General features: G+C 40.7%; 1 protein-coding gene across 2 annotated transcripts in view; it reads left to right on the top strand.

Annotated features, from left to right (window-relative positions):
* The window catches only part of plxna4 (plexin A4), a 321912-nt gene that overhangs the window by 161925 nt on the left and 138589 nt on the right, over positions 1 to 21398 (top strand). For both annotated transcript variants that reach the window (XM_088072401.1, XM_042511045.2), the window contains exon 4: positions 14945 to 15073. In XM_088072401.1, coding sequence (XP_087928527.1) covers positions 14945 to 15073 — 129 coding nt within the window. The remainder of the gene's footprint in view (positions 1 to 14944; positions 15074 to 21398) is intronic.

Here is a 21398-nt window from a genome sequence, read left to right on the forward strand (position 1 = left end):
TCTCTTTGCTGCACTTTCTTTCCCACATTTGTGGCTGAACAGGGAAAAGTTCAGGTTTGTCGACTCTTTCTTGACATTTTCTTTGTGCATATATGAGCACAAGTTTGTGTGTGTCTCGTTGTTTATTTATGTATTTGTGCTTATCTCCCAGGAAACCAATCACAGCCTTGAAGTCAATGAACTGCTCTGTTTGCCCTGGTAAACAGGCTGAAAATTAGTATTGACCACAGAGGAGGGGACAGGCTGATAAGCTGTAAAAGAAAGTGATAGATCACCACTACAACAAAGCATAGTTTGGAAAAAAGAGTTCTCAAAGTCGTCCCTTGGCTAAAGTTGATCTGAGCCTGTCAGTAGATCATTATCAGACCTAGACATCTCTTTGGGAACCTGGTCCATCCCCACAACTGTGGTTGGGAAGGCTGCTAATTGACATTTATAGAAGCAGCGCATGCTCCAATCAAAAAAAGGCCTGTTGAGTTTTCCTTGTTTAATTGAAAGAATGCATCTATTATTGTGTGATGAAACACAGTCTTACATAGAGATGGATAAAGGTCACAGTAGGGGTGTTTGTGAGATGACCCTGTGAATGTTGATCAAAGTCTGTCACCAGGCCATTATTTAAGAGTTCATATTCATCCGATGTTCCTGAAGAGAGCGAGATACCTGTTCTATGTAAGGCTGATCTAAGGTTTTCCTGTTTTGTGTCCAGTCAATCATGGCCTCGGGTTATCATAGGTCAGTGATCCTCTGACCAAACCAAACAGATCCACTATTCATTATCCTTATTGGTTGGATAGATTGATGATTGAGAGAGTTAAGGAAGCAGGATGTGGCAGCCTTGCCCTTCTCTTGTTACATGTATACATGTATATGGGACTTTTTGGTCTTTTGCTTTTTCTTTCAGCTTGGACCTAACCATCTCCCTAAACAAATGTCCATGCACATATGCTCTCTACACTTTGGCAGAGATTTTGGCTCCAAAGTTCCTCTATCTGAAGGCTGAATGCCAGTAATTGTGGGAGGAAAGGAGGCAGGGAAATGAGGGAGCAGTGGAGGAAATCCATTTGGTGGTTGCTAATGCAAGAAAGCACAAATGTATTTATTTCTAGGGATAGAAAGTACCTAATTTTCATTTAAATTTAAGTCAGTGTTATGTTGTCACGATACTGGGATTTCTAACACCCGGGCCACAGAACCTCTTGTGTTTTTGGTGCCCATGTCAACAGGTTACAGCAGCCACGCTGCTTGTGTGAGCAGCACTGCTCAGGCAAGGCTCGGCCACAGCTTAGCTACGGCACATGAAGAGAAAAGGAGTTTTGCCTATTTTTTCTGTCACATGTGCAGTTTGAGCAAAAATGGACAGTGAAAATGGTGTTTTTATAATCATATTGACCATCATTCACTATAGTTTCAATGGCTTAATCTGTCTTAGAAATGAAAAAAATCAATGCTTTCTTTTGCAAAAAAAGCCCCCTGACACGGTTTCTATGGACACCACTCATTCTTCAGATAACACAAGACTTTTTATTGTAAAATATTCGCCGGACTGTGTTCTTAACAATGCAGTGGCTTGCACGGCTCCATAAATGAGTCAAGTACCGACTCTTGACTGTGGAATTACAGTACTCTTAACAGCAGGCAACTCTGCATCAGTGCTGCAGCAACAATGCTGTCTGTGTAAGCACTGTGCACATGCAGGCTGCAGCAGTACAGCAAAGTAGCCAGCATGTGTTGCTCATGCAGGCAGTGTGGCCTGGGCATAACTTTGATACAGTACCTTGAAAAATATTGATATCCATTGCCATTTTCGATACCACTGGGAAAAAATGACATTGAGGGCATACAATTTAAAATTCTTATTAAAGGACAAACACAACAAGGCTATAAAATGACAACAATGACTTATCTTTTCTTGTTTGGTATGAGAGAACAGCAGAATGAGTGTAGTAAACATTAATAATAAAAGAGAGAGCAAGAAAGCCCAGCTGGTACCAGTGTATTGATACTGTGGAAAAATGTGTTATGAAACAGTTTCAAATATTCAGAATCAATATGATTCATGTGGGTGACATTAATTACCTCATACATTTAACAAACGCTCACAATAAATAGACCCTGAAGTGGAACCTATTTTATTTATAGGCAGAAAAAGAGAGGTGGAGGTAGATATTTCTTTCCATCTTTTATTCCTCAGCCTTCTCCTCTTTCTTGTCTTCCCTCGCTTCTCTAACATCAAAGCGAGCCACCTCTTGCTCTGCCATATGTCCAGCTTCCTGGGTGCTCCAATTCTCACAGGTGTGGACACTATACAACCTTTCCCTCTCTGTCAGACATGCGCACTCGCTCAAAATACTGCTCCCTGGATATAATCTCAACGTGATTTAACCCAGCAGGCTGTATTTATACCATTCGCCCTGCTGAAACAGTTTCCCAGTCACACTCTCACAAATGAATGGCATCTATAGCTCTGGGTTTTGAGCACTGCTGGGTCGCCTGAAAGGCCAAGTCTTGATTCGACACAATAGGCTGATTTGGCGCCCTTGCTACTCCAGGGGAGCATGTTGACTTCATTAATGGCTCCCAAAGCCTTTTAGCTCTCACACAGTGGCCTCTGGTCACAAAATATAATGGGGTGCACACCACTCTGTATCCTGCCACCGGGTTGTACCACTAATAGAGACACAGGTGGTGATGTGCGCTCAAATTATGCCGTTGCCTCCGTGGGGTCCTTGAGGCCCAGCCAGTGGCTGCAGCAGCAGTGGCGGGAAACAGCAGCTCTTATCACTGCAGAATGATGGTGAAAGAGAAGAAAAACAGTAGAGGAAATAATTGGTTTGAAAGAGAAATGTGCGTAAGGGTTTTTCTCAGCCTGACCAGGTATTTGTCGGCACTAAATGAGGTCTGTCAGGAGATCTCTACCTGTCGCCTCTAACACCCTGCTGCGGCTCTAATGAGACAGTGAAAGAGGAATTGGATGGGAAAAGACGGAGAGAAAGAAGCAACGGAAGAGTTGTGTAGAGAGAGACGAGCTCTGACATGTTCTCTGCACAGTAAAAGTAATGGAATGATGCATATTGTGAAAAGTGAAAAATCGATGGACGAAGAAATTATACACGACCATGAGAACAGTGTGAGATGACTGAGATAGAAAAGAGGTGGAGCAGGTGTTGAATAAGGAATAGGAAATGGACAATTGTCCAGAGGAAGGAAGGCTTTTTGCTGCTGCACATTGAATAAATTTGTCTTATTCACTTGACAAAAGAGGCCTTTCCTGTTCACTTCCAATAGATTACAGCAACAAGTGCAAGGCCCTTTTCCTATATTATCTGTAAAAATGAGTACCATCAATAGCGATATACCAACAGGGTTTGCGGGGAAGAAAATGGAAAAACAACCCATCAAATCTGCAAGGATTTTCATTTCTGGTCACATCTGACGGCGGACACACTGAAGGCTTTTCAGCCTTAAAACGTTCGAGCACAATCAAAAGAGTGTGGATGAATGGGAGTCAACATTCAAAATACATAGTTACAGCTGCAGTGGAGGAACAGAGTCTGCAACAAACATAGCAAGACAGAGGGAGTTGAATTTTGAAAAGAACAGAAGGGAAAAAAGTACATCAGAGAAAGAAAGTGAGTTGTTAGAAGTCAAGCGGTCACAAATGTTCTCAAGATTGAACTGGCTATAAGCCTGCAGGTATTTCAGTCCAACCTCATGACTTACAGATTGAGACCGAACGAGAGGGAGAGAGAGATAGAGAGGGAGAGAGGGGGGGAAAGAGCAAAAGCAATAGCAGAGGAGGGAAATGAGTAACAAAAGCTGAGCTGTGAGCCCCCTGCCTGGTCACAGTGCTCTAAGGCAGCTCAGCGGTGAAGGGAATGATAGCAGGGAGACCTGCCACTCACCCTTTGAAGCCATGGGGGAGATTGAGGGAGGAGAGGAGAGTAGGGGGGAGAAATGAGTTAGGAAGCCTCCAGACACTTGTCCCCTTTCACGTCCAACACCATCATCCCTCACAATAACATTCTTGTCCTTCTCTTTGCCTCTCTCCTTGCTTTTTTTCTGTCTATCTCTCAGCAGGGGGATAAGGTTAGATTAGTACGCCGCATGGAGCTGCAGGCTAACAGGTACCACACCTTTAATGCCACACCGGTCAGTCAGTGAGCCAGGGGTCCCCCTGCGGCTCTGTCTGCTGTAGTGTCAGATCCCAGATGTGAGGTGGTGGAGACTAAAGTGGCACCAATAGAAACAAACACAAGTACCCGACTGCTTTCTCACCTCCTAAACTTAAAATTGATTTTCTTTTTTTTTTTTTTTACTCTGACTCAGTTTTTTCTACAAGATCATGCCATGTTCAGCTGGGTGATAATAGCAATTCCAAAATGCTAGAAGTAAAGAGTGAAAAAGTAGTCAATGACTGACCAGAAAGTTGCACTTATAGTCATGGGAGCCAATTAACAGTGTGTGGATCATTTTTTCAAATAAAAGAAAATCTTCCATTTTTTTTTCCAAGTTATCATCACATGAGTGTCTCATGTTTTTCTGAGCTGCAGTGATGGAATCAGAGTGTAAAATCAGCCAAATCGTGACACTCAATAATGCCATGCCGAATAAAAATGCAGCTAAAATCATCATTATGTGTTTAGTGTTATAAATGATCTAAACCAGCTTCGTAATACTGAGAGCCCAGAGTTACGTGTGATGTTACCTTGCTAACCCCAAATTCTGCTTTGTAGTAAAAGCCTCGGGAGCCAAAATATCCACAGAGGTCTCCTTGTCTTCCATGCTGACCTGAAAATGAAAACAGGTCAAAACAATGACTAAAGCAGTTTTACAATAAGAATCAGTGTCTCTCTGATGCTCTTTGGCAGCCAGACGTCGGGAAGAGCTGCTGGTTGACCTGCCGCTAACATTAGCTCATCTTGTTTCTAGGGCCCAGCTTGCATTTCGGTTAGGATTCCTTTGGTGTTCATCATTCATGAGGATTTTACTTGGGTGAATTATTGAACTGTGGTGAATTATCCACAGAGGTCTCCTCCTCCCCAGAACAAATGAATCTGCTAATTAAAACTGGAAAAAAAAAAAAAAAAGGTGCCTGGTAGCGCACATAGTAGCGCACCATGTACAGAGGCTGTGTCCTCCCTGCAGCAGACGGGGGTTTGACTCCAACCTTCAGCCCTTTGCTGCATGTCATTTCCTGTCTTTCTCCAACTGTTACATAATCTTAAAAGAACAAATACAAAAAACAAAACTGAACGAAGTGGTTTCACGTTAAAAGTCAGTGTCACTCCTAAGCTCCACGGTTGACACAAGACGTGCGTGGAGGGGGTACTGTAAGCCGAACTGCAGCTAACATCAAGTCAGCTTATTTCTCTGATAACTTAAGATTTAGACTTCTGGTGACCAAAATCCTTCATACACTTAAAACATAGCTAAAAACAGCCAAGGTCTAAAACATGATGATGACGTGACTTGAAACAGTAAGAAAACAGTCAGGAAATGTTCTGATGTTCAGCTCTCTGGCCTGCAGCCTGCTCTTATAGAAAATCTACTGTATTTATGCAACTTTCTTCTTCCTCCTTTACAGTTAATTTTTATTGCTCTGCATTGACATGGTCACACCCAGGTCACCCTCTAATTAGTCTTGGTCGTAGTTTCATTTCATACCACTGAGCCGTGGAGGTTTTCCAAAAGTTTCTTTTAACTTCCTGTTTCTAAACAACCCAGCCAAAATAAAACATCTGCAGAGGATTAACCTCAATAAAACCAAGCCCGACAGGAGGGCCATTGTAGAGGTCACATTTCTGCATAGTTTCGACACTGCCAACGCAAGTCTCTGTAGTTACTTCCCTGCTAACAATGACATTTCCCTGATTTGCACCCACAAAGCACCTTCCCTGACAGTGCAGGCACGGGGGGAAACACATTAATTAAAATCCTGCTGTGTAGCAGATATGCCTAATCGCAAACATAAAACAGAGAATGGTGAATTAAAGCACAGAATGAGTTCAGTTCCACTCTGTGGGGTTTTTTGCCCACTCATCCTCCTATAGCGAGAGGAGTCAAGCCGGAAGGAAAGAAGGAAGGAAGGAAAGAAGAGGGTATTTTTTTAAGGCTCTTTAATGAACTGAATGAATATTTTACTACCATAAAGAAAGGCAGTAAAGCATTGAGTTCATGTTGTACCTTTGGATAACTGTAAGCTGTCTCCATTATAGCTCGTCATAAAACATAAAACATAAAACACTATGCCAAAAGACGTAGATGTAGAAGTACCATGGCATTAGTCATTCACGTGTCACTTGCAGTACTTGTTTGAGAAACCACGTTTCTTTAGTGCCTTCCTCTCTGGCCAGTCTTGCTCTCAGACTGAATGAAAACATGCGTCAATGTTTTATTGTCCATAATAACTCCTGGCGATGAATAGTGGATCTCTGCTCCAGCAATGCTGCACGACCAGCCTGGCATCCCACATTAGTGTGCCGCATCCTTGTTAATACCCTGAGATTAATGTCAAATCATCCACACTCCCCCACTAGTCTCGCACCAGTCCATCTCGCCTAAAGCTATATATATTGAGGCATTGAATGTGGAAGTGGAGGGTTTGTCCTGGCATTGATTGACACTGAGAGATAGATCCAGTCCGCCTCCTAACTCCCTTTCCTTCTGTTATTCTCTCCACCCCCCATCACCCCCTCTTTTCTCTCTGTCTGCCATATGTTTCAGTGAGCTGGACAGATTTGGGCAATCAGACAGCCACCATTGTATTCCTGTCGGTATGAATAGAATGCGTGGAGAGACACATTGCCATTATGTAGTGACGATACGTTATTTCTTTTCTTCGTGCCTCTTTCACAGTGAATGTTCGTCTCAGTTGTCTCCAACTGTCTCTCTCTCCGGGCTCTTGTTGCATGTCCTGCCTTGCCTGGTTGAATACCTAACGCTCTGCTGTGGTTTGACAAAGAGGGTCGAAACCTGAGCTAAGTGTGGCAGGTTGGGTTACAGTTGCATTTGGCATGTGGCTGTGGTGTTGGCACTCCAAAATGTTTCTGATTGATATCTTGAAGAGGGTAGGACCCAAGGGCTTAAAGAGGAGACCTCAGGAGACCTCTGTGTGTGCACTTTACTCTTGGAGTCTTGGACTTGAACTGAAGCCTTTCAGAATTAAATCACTGAAAGAGTTTGTTAAAGATGCTGTTTATGACATTAAATACATTAACATAGTAGCAAATAACGATTTGCAATGTATAGATAAAGTGGAGTAAAGGTGTCCTAAATAGTCACACTCTCTCTGTGTGTTGTAATCTGAGCTTCTCTGTTCTTTGTTGTGGTAGCCGGTCCGGCTGCGAGCATTTTAGTGTGTGTCTGTGTAACTAGAAGTACTAAAGTACAATTTTCACTGGAAGAAAGTTAATTAATGACCAAGACAACATAATGACAAAACAAGGGATCCATATTTAATATATTTAGCATTTTGCACTGTAAGTAAATTTTGTGACAATGCGTATCATTCTATCATGTGGATATTCAGCAGAAATAAAGTTCATGACCCTTTTTGTGCTGCAGAAATGCTGGCATTGACTCTGGGTTTGCCCGTGCACGTTTCAGGGATTTGGTGGAATTCCTCACCCAAATGTTGTGGTAATTTCAGTTTCCCAGCATGCTACGTGACTTTGGATGACATTCTGCTTCATCCCACTCACCTCACTGTGGTTGCATGGCCCATGTCAGACCACAGTGCTACCATAGTCAGCAGCTTATTCTGGCCTCCACCAGCAGTATGTGGGTCATGGTGTGTGTTCCAGCCATGGTGCGTTAGTGTGGGTGCCATGCTTAACAGACTGCAACTCTGTGTGACTAGCCTTCCTTTTGCCACCCTAAAATCCATGCCATAGCAGGCAAGGACACAATTCTCCAACCGCTCTTACAGTCCTTACTCAGAAACACACACATATTTGCTCCCCTTTAGTTATTGTGTGTTTTAGGAAACACACTAGCTGTTTCCCCAATGTGGTCTTGTCCAGAGGGAGTAGTTTTGGCTGTATTTCCTATATGTAGCCACAGCCGCCATCTAGATTAACAAAACTACAGCAGTGTGTTTTTAATGTCTCCTGGGGATTGACCACACTCCCACTAAAATGTTGGAAATCCATCTCATCACGTGATGTAGAGTACTTTCTACATAACGGCACACCAGTCGAGTGCTCGGATGTGTAAGTAGAAGCACTGCGATGCAATTTTCAACAGAAGAAATTTTATTTTTTCCAATTGATGGCAGTGTCAGCAGCCGGAATCGGGCCAGTATATTTGGCTCAATTCTGGGCCATCATTCATACGAGTCTCAGCTGAGTTGGGCAACTGGACGCGGCCTGACTTATTTCTTAAAGCATGCTGAGTGTGGGCTGATTCTGGGCCAGGTCATTTATGATTATGGCCATGTGATGGCAGTTTTAGCAACTGGAATTGGGCCAATTTATTTGGTCCAATTCTGGAGCGTCATACATCCCAAGTCTAAGTCGAGTCAGGCAACTGGGTGGCGGCCCATTTTATCGGCCAAGTTTAGGCCGAAGCTGGGCCAGGTAATTTTGGCCACCTGGGTTATCTAAAGTCTCCTGTTGGATTCAGCCACTTACAAATCAAGCAATCCATGTTTTGACTTTGTTGTTACTTGATACTGTAATGTATTTTCTTAAACTGATACAACTTGACATAATTTTAACTACTTTCCAGCAAACATGCCATTAATTTTATTGCACAACATAACATAATCGGTTTAGGCCTTCCGTTTTTTTTTAATAGATTATGGGGACGTATTGTACATGAATGCATCATCTCAGTTTTTGCATGTTCTGGACTCATGGTGTCATGGTGCACCAAGAGTCATTACCAACTGTTAGCCCCTTAGCATCACTTCACCCTGTATGCTCGGGTAGGGTAGCTCGCTTTGAAACTTTATAGACTTTTTCATTGACATTTTCTTTTTACAAAGCTATTCTGGGCCTATTTCCAGCATATTTTTACGTGTACATTTAGCAAAATGGCTTTGCTCTGCTTTCACAGACTATGTTCCCAAGTGTACAGTATCTAGGGAGTTTGGCAAAGGAGACTTTATGCAGCTCCATATATGTTGAATCTTCTGCAGAGGAATTTAAAGTTGTGCTCACTGGTCCTTCTAGGGCTTGCAAAACACTGTTGCAGGAATTTTCTGTCATCTACTTGTCAGTGTTATAGTGTATTTTAGTTGGTCTTTTTTAATGGTTTATGTTTGCCCTTTTTTTAATGTTTCACTTTAGGTTGTCTTTGCACTAATTTAATTTTATGTTTTTGTATTTTCTATTTTTTGCTTTTGTGTTAGATATTTGATTGTGTACTTTGTTATATGTTTTTATTTGTAACCAAAGTAACCCTTAGATTTTTAATCAAATTAGGTTTTCTGGTCAAATTTTATTACATTTTTCCCATAGATATTCATATTAGATAAAGACTCCACCAGTATCTTTTTAACCTGCTTCAGTATGGATTCCATGCAGAGTCAGAGGAAGTGCGGTAATTTCCATGTGCTTCTGTGGTGCACAGTGCCAATACTAGGCAACTGAGAGAGGGTAATCCTGCGGTTTTCACACCGGAATGGCTTCCCTGTCTGTATCACACCTTCTGCTAGCTGTTAGCCCCATGGAGAGAGAGCGATATTCACTTTGGGCACAAGATTTTTTTATTGACAGATTTGAAGCAGGAATACCATCTGCATGCGGGGTCGCAGTTGTTGTTCTCTGAGCCGTAACACTGGAACTGTTATTTAAATGTATTTGCAGTTGTCAGTATTTCTGATATATCAACACTGCTCTCACCTTCTGTTCTTTAACAGTAGATTCCCAAAAAAATGAGGCACTGACTTCAGAAGGTCTGAGTCATTTTAAATATAATTCATGAGTATTATAGCTGAGTGTTTGAGTTTTTGTCACATACACATTTTTACTGCAGAAGCCACTGTCTTTTTTCTGTCATCAGTAATGGTGTTGGTGTAGTTGTCTCTCACAGCCACTAGGGGGATACAGTTGATAGCCATGGTAGTCGTTTTATGGAGGAATAGGATTTTCTCCTTATAATCTGAGGTATAACGTGGATTTCTCCCACAGATGCACACACGCAGAGCCATCGAAAGAGCTGTTTACTACACACATTTTGCAGGGCTGTGGACGTGTGCTCTGTGAGTCAAAAGCACCAGTAACTCTCACCCCAGAGTACCCGAAATTACCATATGAGTAGCTCCAGCCAGACAGCCTGTGTGTGTGCGCGTGTGTGACTGTGTGTGAAAAAGAAAAAAAAACAGAGTGAAATGCCAATGTTTTTATACACGCAACAGCTCGTGTGAACACAATACTAATTTGAATGTGTGCATTAACGTGTGGGCCCAATGCATCTCTCACCTTCCCGCCACTCACAGGCGAAATGAAGTCTGTCTGGCAGTGAATGTCTATTGTGTCGTGCTAATGTGATAGCAGAGATTAGCATTGTAATCCATTTAGCATAGAGCAGCTAATCCACTTTATTACTGTTGAAAAGGAATCAGATAATATTGGCTAGCACCACTGTAGCTGCCTTAATGATTTTAAGCTGATGAAAAATTACTTTAAGATATATTGATAATTACTGTTGCTGACAATGAAACTAGGATTAGCCGTTTAATAATAATAATAAAAAAAAAAACATGATCATTAGCTTTTCATTGAGGGGATAAGGGTTGTGTTTGGTCTGCTTTGAGTAGGCTTTTTTATTTGTCAATTGTCTTTCTTTTCTGGTAATAAAATAAAAAGTAAAAGCACTAGTAGTTTTATTATTATGCTGTTGCTGGTGAATATTTTGATGGAATTTTCCTTTAACCCTTTGAAATGTGGAGTGGCATCACTTCTCTTGTGCTGCGTTTAGACGCCTTTCACAAGTGTTCAAACATTTTAAGCCTGTGCAAATTTGTTTGATTTCTTTTAAAAACATGGGGTAAAAGCAAGTGAGCAACTTGGCAAGAAATGTCCTACAATTTGCAAGAAATTGAGCAAATAATGTCTCACAAGCTAGGGAAACATTTCTAAAACTAACTTTATTTAGAATTAGTAGAATTATTGTATTTAAAATGATTTCAGAGAATTAATTAATTTATTTTGACTTTCCGGTTTGTTTGTTTTTTGTGTTTGTTTTATTACCAATTTCTTGCTAATTTTTGGATGATTTTGCCTTTAGTTGCCTTCTTCACTTTTGAAAGAAATTAAGCCAATTTACTCAGGTTTCAAAGGGGTTAAAGCTCAAAGTTTGATTTCATTAGAGAGGAAGTTTGCTGTGTTTTGAAACCTACAAGCCCAGGGTGACCCTGCTGTGTTTAAAAAAAGTACACTATAAATCTGTTTTTAAATACTGCCATTTATTGAAGAAATAAGTCCACTGCTCTTTGATGTAAATCAGCAGTTTTTCCATATGTGTTCGCCTTCAGTGCCAGTGTGCCTGCGTTGCGTGCTTGCAGACATGCTGTGCACTCCCTTGTGGCTCATTTGTTTTGTTGGTGGTCAGATTGAGGGATAATATACAGGAGCTTCCCCTTGAAGCCCCTCTGCTCCCTGGTGACTGTGGATCTGTCCCAACACAATAAAATTCTATATTCAGCCTTTGCCATTGACTGTCTGCCCTTTAACTCTGCTTGGCAATTGGCTCCACGTTTCTCTCATATGCAGTGGGCGTAAGCTGATACACACACACACATCTTCACATACATTCACATGCTGCGTACAGCGCACATACGCACAGCGCCTCAAATTAACTCACCCGATCAGGCAGTTTAGATAACCCCACCTGCTGAATCTGGCCTCGACTCGCGCAGAAGTTTCTTTCTTCCTACCTCCCTCTTTTCTTCTCTTTCTGTCTCTCTCTCTCTCTCCTATTCGCCTTCTGTTCTTTTCTTTACAACTGACCCAAGCACATACAATGGTTCCCAGTGAAAGTGTGTGAGGCTTTGATACACAGAACTAGAGGTCCTTTGAGATCGAGATCACTACACAAGCCAAGCAGGAGGCAGAGCGAGAGGAGAAGAATGACTGGCAAACAAAGAGCAAGGGAGCGCAGGGTGAAATCAGGGTGAAAGATGGTGCCTGTTTAAAGAATCGCATGTTGTGAAACTGGATATCAGTAGAAGCAGCAGGAGTAGGGCAGGACGTTAACTGCACCCTGCGTACTCAAGTTTCTGTCTTTACTATACAATAGATGATTGTCTGAGCAAAGACAGAGAGATGTTCCTTTGAATTATAGCAGAGCAGTTGATGCTTGTTGATTGGATCATGCTACAGTGTAGGACTGGGCAATTCAATTACAAATTGAGCTGGATTTTAAAAGCAGGAAGTGGTGATGGGCCTGACATTTTCAGCAGCATATTCAAAACATTTTTTAGCTTTTGGTAATGACAAATTCTAAACAAATGCAAAGGAATGTTGCAAATAATTTAAATTTTTATGGTCTGTGTTGCGCCTAGAATTTCAAAAACCCTCAGATTTTCAATCTCAGTTTTCTGTTTTTTTATCAACCTTTCCAAGGATAGGAAATTTGAAAAATGACTCTAAAATCTTAATTACACATTGATCTAAAAACAGCAACATGCATTTTCAGAAAATAGATTAAAATTTTCTAATTTTCTTTTTTAATATAGAAAATACACAACTGTACAACCCCATTCACTGTGGTGCATCCTGCACTGTTGACCATCACTGAAATCACTCTTACTGGCAGTTCAGCTCCATGAGAAGAGAAACAGATGGAGGACAATGAACAAACAGCAAAAGTTGAGAGGGAGTGAAATCAAAACAAACTTGTCATATTAGGTACAATTATTTTTCCGTAGCCATTGAGATCTTTTGCAGAAACTTTTCCTGATGGTTCGTGTTGTTGTTCATTGGCAAGCGGTAACTATGCTCTGTTGGTTCAACATAACAAAGACCAGCTCTGGATTTTAGTGGGCACCGTTTTAATTTACTTAGAACAGTTAATGATTTTTGACCTTAAAAATCGTAATTAATTAACAATTAATCATGAAGTGACTCACCTGTCTGCCCGACCATCTGCCTCCTGTCCAATTATCTCCCGTTTGTGCCTATTACCCATGAACCCTTAAGTGCTGAGGAGCACAAAGAACCACTAAGAGTCATCACAACTTTAACAAGACTTGCTTCACACCTGTCTGCAAGTGTGTGTGTGTGTGTGTGTATTCTACTGGGTGCTGAAAGTTGCTTGGATAGGTATATGTCAAGGCCTTGTGTTAATGGGAAATTACAGCCAGAGGACCAGATTTTGAAAGGATCATTTGGAACACACCCTGCGCGTTGTGTGTGTGTGTGTGTGACGATGTAAGCAGATGTTCGGGCACAACCCAGAACACTTCCATCACACCACCAAGTGTGCACAGGGCTAATTCCATGCACTTTCTGCTGAGTAAACACACCTAGGGGCCCACAAACCACACCTCTTGCCCAGATGCCTAATTACTGTAATCACTTTTTGAATGGCTGGAACTGTGATAGAGAAAGATGAGCTTCTCAGACTCAGCACGGGGAGCCATGATGCATGGGAAAATCCTGAGGCTGTATGTGGTTGAATGGCAATTTTGTCAGAAATAATGTTCAAAAGTACCTTTTTAATGATACCTTAGTCCCTAATTGCACACTTTGTTTTCCTAGACATCACCTCTGTTCCATTGCTAAGTCTTTCCTTGTGGAAAACAACATTTCTCTTTCTCATTTTGCTTCTGTTTTACTCCAGCTGTTCTGTTTTTACATGTTTTATTTTCAGCCCTGTCATTTTATTATTAAGTCGCTGGCTTTTTTTGTATTAGTCTCTACATCTGCAATAGCATTAGTAACACAATGTACTTAAGGACACTTGCTTTACCCCCACAGATGTTTATTATTGTAGCAGCTTCTAAGACAAGGATTTAGTTGTTTTGCAGTTTAGTTGTTAAAATAACTTTGGTATTTCATAAATTAAACTTTCTTTACAGCTGGCTTTGCTTCAGCAAATCTAAATCAAACAAATTTAGCAGTTAAAGTTTTTTATTATGTACTTCATATAAGGTCTGAAAGTTTCTTTAAGAAAATATTATTATTACTATAGTACCTGTGAAACAATGTGAGGGCTACATTGGTCAGAAATTATAAGGTTATACTATGCAGGATTGTTGTGCACTGTTTATAAACTTACTCACCAGCAAAAGTGAAAGTAAAAGCCAACCCCAGTGATGTTAAAAAACTGTTGGTCACTCTTCATTATATAATAATAGAATAGGATGAACTTATAAGAATATATGCATTTAATGACAAATCAGATCTGAGAAGGGCTTGTTACAGCACATACATGGACAAAGACACCAAAAACTTGTAACCGAAGAATCATTCAGCCTTACGCAGCACATTTCACACATCATACAGATGTGTCTATCATTGTAGTCCAAACATCTTCAAGGTTTCGCTCTTGCAGTATCTTAACTCTCAGGCACCCTGGAGTCAGTGAAGGACTCTGAGGTCTGCAACAACATCTAAACCATTGACATGCGTGAATCATACATATATACACACAATTACATTTAAATACTTTTATATGAATATTTTTCTATGACCACGCAGATTCACTGTCATTCAGCATTTCACTTCTCTACATGTTTTTTGGGTGGCTGTGTCTCTAAAATGTGTGCTGCTTATGATCTGGCTCCTGGTCACTACGTTTTTATGAGGCCCTGATCTCACCTGAGCGCTTTGGGGGGTACACACCCATAAATGCACCCATGCATACTGAGAGTAGGTCCTAAGGATGATTGGGGGGGATTACTCCTGTATGAGTGGAAACATTGTTTTTAAGAAAATCCTGTATCTTTAAATACATGAATTGTTAATGTGGTTTTGTGCTTTTTTTTTTGCAGATCCGGGTTGATGGCTCCTCTCGTGCTCAGCAGTATGAGATTGTGCAGGCGGTGGAGAACGGGCCTATCCTCAGAGACATGGCCTTCTCTTCTGATCACCACTACCTCTATGTCATGTCTGAGACCCAGGTCAGACTCACACACACACAGACACACACAAACACACTCATCAAAAGCCCCCTCCCTGCTGAGTCAATATCATAACCACTGGCATTTATCATTTTCTTATGTCACAGGATACAATAACCTTTGGTGTAGCGTAGAGGATTTCATTACAGCCTGGCTGGAGGAGAGAAAGGGATTAGATAGACTGTTGGATGCTATGACCAAGTCTTTTTATAGACACAGACTGTGAGAGTAGAGTTGGAGTGAATAAATGTGTTGAATTATAGGGAGAGAGGAAAGTGGTCTCAGTCCACTTGTGTGTGTGTTTGTGTGTGTGTGTGTGTGTGTGTGTGTGTGCGTGCACATACTGATTCACACGTACACACTATCTCTCTTAGTACCTTTGATGACATGGAATGTGGAGCGAAATAGCAGCACTCTGTGTAATGGACGCAGACACAGTGAGACTGTGAACACCTCTATCAGAGGCAAAACCTCTCTGAAATAGCACCAAGTCCATAACACACATACTGTGCTCACGTAAATGCACACACAGTCATGATGCACAGTGTTGGAAATTCACTTTCACTTACACACAAAAAGACACAGCCACGAATATGCACTTATGCTACATGTGATACATATTCAGTAGGTAAGGCAAAGCACATTTATTTGTGTGGCATCTTTCAACAACAAGGTAATTCAAAGTGTACAATATAACATCCGGTATATCTTAACTCATCAAATACCGATTCTTGCGTCAGATACAGACACAAAGAGGCACTTTTTAGCAGTGCGTGGAGATGCATCGGCTGGTGGCATTTAATGACACTTAAGCCAACTACAGTACTTCAAAGAGCAAAAGAGTGGGGGTGGGTGGGTTTGCAGGTGGATATGTCACACAAACCCTGGACTTTCACCTCAGAGCCCACTGTTTGTGTCCCGTGTGAAACCAGAAGTCAATGTAGTTATTTAAATAACAACATAGTGTGCTGTTATGACTACCTACGCTAGTGACAAATGTCAAGTGACTTATGTGACATACCTCATGTGACATTACATTAATAACAAAAGTTCTTACTTTAAGCCAAACCATGATTTTCTTAACCTAACCACTTACTTTTGTTGCCCAAACCTAAGAAAGTAAACCTGAAAACTAAGTTTTCAAAAGGAGGCCGACTATAGGCAAGGTAGGCAATTGCCAGGGTCCCCAATTTAAAGGTCCCCAACAAGCCATAGATTTGTTATTAAGATATTTATAGATGAAAAATATTAAAATATGTTACTATTCTAACACATTGTATCCTGAAATAAGTTAAGTGAATGTGTGCAGTGTGCATTAGTAATATCTATCTATTATTATTTTAATAGTTTTACCTCAGAAACAAAAGTTTTGAGTTCTTTTTCTTTACTACTGCCAATCCATACATTCTTAGCTAGAGAAAAGTTGAAATGTAAATGAAGATGTCGTTTGTCTGGGGCCCCAAAATAACTAAACCCTCTCCTAAAACACACAATTAAAATAAGAATAAAGTAAAATACACTTTGCGGAGGAGTTAATCCAAATAGGTGTATTAGTCCCTTGCTTTGGCAAACCTAGCACAGTTTTAAAGTAGAGCACGGATATAATTAGTGGAGGTATTTTACCCCGTGGTAACTTCATTAGTGCTATAAGTTAGAGTGGTAAACCCACACAACTTGAGATGCAGCGGTAGTGGCGCTGTTCCTGCAGGCTATCTGCTCGTGTTGGTCTCCAGGGAACTGAAGAAGAGTTTGGTTATAACGTTGGTATATCCAGTATCCAGAAGCAAAAGTGAACTGCTGTTAATGAGCCCTGAAGCCCTGAAGCCCTGCCCCTACTGCTGCAGAGTGCTGCTTGCTTATTAGTTTATTTATACTAAATATATCCAGAGTGCATCAGATATGACACTGCATGTCCTTGGGTCTCAAGTAATACACAACCAAGTGTAAAGTAGAAGGATTGAACGTTTCTTGAGACATGTGAAGGACACTCATGCACACAGATTCCTTTCTTTTTAGTTATAAAATACAGTGGCAAACAGAAAAGTCTTGATTCTTGATTTAATAGTTTTAAGGGCTGAAGTAGCCGAACAGCAAACATGCAGACTTCTTACCATTCAGCACAAGCATTATATTTTCATCAAACACTGTAAAAGGGCCAGTAATCATATCATTTAAGCCAAATCAAGCCACCAGTTGAAGAATTCATGGGGAATTTCCGTGTAGCTGTAAATGTAGCTCCATTTAATGGCCATTATTAATGTGACTGTTAGAAATAATGTTGCAAAAGCTCTAAGTTTAGATAATATGCATATCATCCCCCCCTCTCCCTCCTCTTTGTCTCCTGCCACCCATAATCACAGAGGGCCACTGCTGTTTTGTTGGCAGCGATAGCCCAGTTGCCCCTGTATATTGTCTGCAGCTTCCAGCAGATTATAGACCTCTCTGGCACCATGAAAGTGTCAGTATTTGCTGATGTGTAGTGCAATTTGTTTGTGCCATATGTGTGTGAATGCGAGTGCATTTTAAGAGGCCCAGATTATCCCGATAACACTTTAAATATCAGACAGACAGTGAGTAGAGGGTGCCCTTTTAAATGCTGCTCTCATTGCCTCTCCGGAGGTCTCAGTCGGTCCTTTTGCAGAGAGAGGAAAAGAAAGGGAGGGGAGGGACACCAGTTTAGGGTATTTAGGATGCTGTTTTGTCATAGCATCCAATTACATATTCCTCTTTTACACAAATCTATTAAACAGCAAAGTGATTTTTTTTTTCCTCGTGTGGATTACAGTGCATGTAATTGGGCTTACAAAGATATAACAGAATAACAAATGAATTATTAGGAATACTTAATCTCCATTTCTTCCCATTATGTTTGCTTCCGTTATGTCTCACTATTATCGCCCAACATCGTGTTTCAAATTTAGCATTTTTAATTTGCATGCCAATTAGCTTATATTGAAAAAAGCAACCAAGTGAGTTTTGTTGGCCAATAGTTGTCCCGTGAGTGTGTATTAGGCCTTTTTAGTAATTAGTCTATTAGCCTAGTTAGAGGGCTGACCTCCACTAACTGTTTAGGAGGAACATCTGGGAATTACCGTGCGCCCAAATGTAGAAAGCAGTTAATGAACACAACACAAACACATGCTTCTTTACTGTTAAAGGGTTTCAAGAACAAATTAGAGTGAATGAATGCAACTCAAAGAATGTATTTCACCAATTAAACCATTTAATGTTTGTTTACAGATCAAAACATTTATAGATTTGTTTGATATTACATGTATCACCACAGTGTACTGAAGAATTTTTCAGTGACACCTTAAGTGTGATTTGTCGTGCAGATTCAGACGGCTGCCAAACACCGCCGTATTACCTGTCCTGATTTACGGTTAAACACAACACTGTTCCCAAGTGTTTGCAATCACTAAAGGAAATGAGTGCAAATTGCTTCATTTCAAAAGGGGAGAACATGTTACGACAATATTTTGGCATAACAGGTTTGTTCTCACAGCTTTCTCCACATCAAGCTGATTCTTGAAGGTTTTCCCCTGTAAACTGTGAGAAAAATAGTTCCCTGTCATGCTGTTGCCTCGAGTCAAAACAAGCTCTATTGAGTGTCAAAGAGGGTCACAGAATGAGCTGGAAATGAGAAGAAATAAAGATACAAAAGATGATGTGTTTTCCACATTTTCACGACTTCAGAAACAATCTGTTATCTTAACATGCCAGACATTTATTTGATATCGCTCCTGATAGCGATAACACTTTTTTTAAAGAATGACTTCCTGATTACAATATGATAGATAAATGTTTCTTTATGAGTTTCCTCTGTTGGCTTTTCTTTACCTCACAAAGCCAAGTTCAAAGGTCATGTTGTGGTCGCCCGTACATGCAAAAGTTTTGAATAACAGATCTGTGTCCTGGATCAGTGCGGTGGTTCAGAATAACATCTTGCACACACATTCACATTCCAAATTCCCAGTGGTGGCAAACACTTTTAAAGCAGCCTGGGCTGGTCGATAGCAGAAGGAAACCTGCTGTTTCTGGGGCCTGGGACCCAGACTCTCAGAGAGAGTGTGATAGATGGAACAAGGGTGAAATACAGAAAGAGGAAACACATGATGGAAAGAGAGAAGAGGAGGTGGGTTGCCACAACAGGAGGCTGAGAACAGAGTTAGTCGATACAGCTCCCCCCCTGCTGTTTGTAGCCTTGAAACCCTTTTGAAACCCTTTCCCTAAGATTGGTGATGCCAGGCCAAGGAACAGACTGACCTTCTTGGGGTTCTTACTGGTGTGAGAGTCCAATTTAGGATGGCGAGGGTCAGACTCTGATGTTAGAGGAAAGAGGGTGATGAGAGTGTCAGAGAAAGGAAATATTCACCCCCCATTAATGTGAATTTGTGAAGTAACTTTGTTTTTCTCGCATGATATGGATCTGGTGAACAAGGAATCCAAACACAGTGAAAATTCTCGATGAACTGAACTACCGCATAACTATATCAAAATGCCTGTTTACAAACTCACACAGAACTTGCAATATAACTGATATGTTTATTCAGTCGTATGCTCAGTACTTATTGCACAGCCCTTTCCAACAGTGAACTGAACTGAAAGTGAAACTTATCTTTGTTCTCTTCAAAGCCAGACTCGACAAAACTCTTAATTTTACCTTGCTGAACATGGGAACTGCCAGTCTACCACTGCCTCAAGCAGTTCCTTTTTTAGTGGTTTTGTGTGACTTGTGTGTTTTAAACGATTAGTTTGGATTCACAAAAGTCACACAATAACACAAGCAAACTTTCAACAAAGGCAACGGTAGACTGGCATGTTCGGCGAGGTAAAATTACTGTTTTTGTCAATGGAGTCTGGCTTTGAAGAGCACATATAAGTTTCACTTTAAATTCAGGAGTTGGAGTTTGTGAACAGATGTTTTGGTAGTTTTGCTGTTGTTTAAGGAGGACCCCTATGACTGTAGCTGCGACAGGTTCAGTTCTAACCACGACCTTTTGCTGCTTGTCATCCATTCTCTCTCTTTCTTTCACATTAAAAGCTTTCCTATCAAATAAAGGCAAAGAGCTCAAAAAACTAAATCTAGATCTAAATCTAAATAAAGGAATTTTTTTTTTTAATTTTTTGTCCATTCAGTGGAGGCATGCAAAAAAAAGCTTTCTTTTCAAATCCAAAGTCACACAGAGTGGGTAATAGATACACAAATTGTCATTTGGGGTGAAATTATCCTTTTAAGAATATTGCAGATTGCAAAACATTGTGCTGATTTGTGCATTTCTTGTGAGACTTTGAGTCTAGACGTGAAGTTGAACTACATGTATGGGGTAAAGCAACTACAGAGACCATGTGGAGACCATAATAACTGAGATCGATCAACTTGAGTTTCTCATTTCTCTGATTCCAGCATTTGAGAGTGAAGAAAACTTGAACAAACTTGAGAAAAGTCAGTAATCTTCTACTTTTCATTAATGGTAAACAAATGCAAACCATGTCTTCGCAGCAATCATCGCTCTTTATCGCAAAGTGAATTTAAGAGAGTAAATATGATTACTTTGGCTATATATAGGTTTTTCCAGCTCAGTCATTTTCTTTATCTCGACAAATTTGTATTTTGTGATGAGCCAAACTTGGTATCATCGCTTTCTATGTAAACACAATTACCTTGCAGACTGACGGAAACAGCCTGATATTTTTTGTCACATCAATGTGGTGTTGTGTTCATGCTACAATAAACTATAAATATAGGCAAATGAAAATGTGTAAGAGTTACTGGAGCACCTTGACAGAGAGGTTTAAACCCAGCTTCAGGCAGGGGACATCATGCTGAGAGTCACACTGTACCCCTGCTTGTCTGTGTCACATTATACACTCATTAGGAGAAGAAAGCTAACCTAACACACATACCCATGCAGCATCCTTCTGTACGGCATAAAATGCTCTCTCAGTATTTTTCTCATCCTTCATTTAATTTCTCTTCCATTGCGGTCTCTTTTTTCTTCCCTTCCTCCATCCTGCGACTGTGTCCTCTTTGTTAGATTTGTTTTTCTTCCAGGATTATAGATTTTTGCTCCTACAACCCCTATTCATTTCTAAAGGGATTTGTAAAGCGAATGAGGATTCAGCCTTTTGTGTTCCTTGTTCCTCTTTCTTCATCTCCTCTCTCTCCATCTTTATTCCATTTCTAACCCTCTCTCACTACCCTTTGTCATTTTTACTACGCGCCATTCCCTCATCCTCCATTTTTGTCACCATTCCTCACTAGCAGAGTAATCTGTCATCCGTACTCTCTCATTAATCCAGTGATTGGCTGTCCTCTAATTGG

The sequence above is a fragment of the Plectropomus leopardus genome, chromosome 22 (genome assembly GCF_026936395.1).
Source record: "Plectropomus leopardus strain MGB_pleo_1.0 chromosome 22, ASM2693639v1, whole genome shotgun sequence".
NCBI lineage: Eukaryota > Metazoa > Chordata > Actinopteri > Perciformes > Serranidae > Plectropomus > Plectropomus leopardus.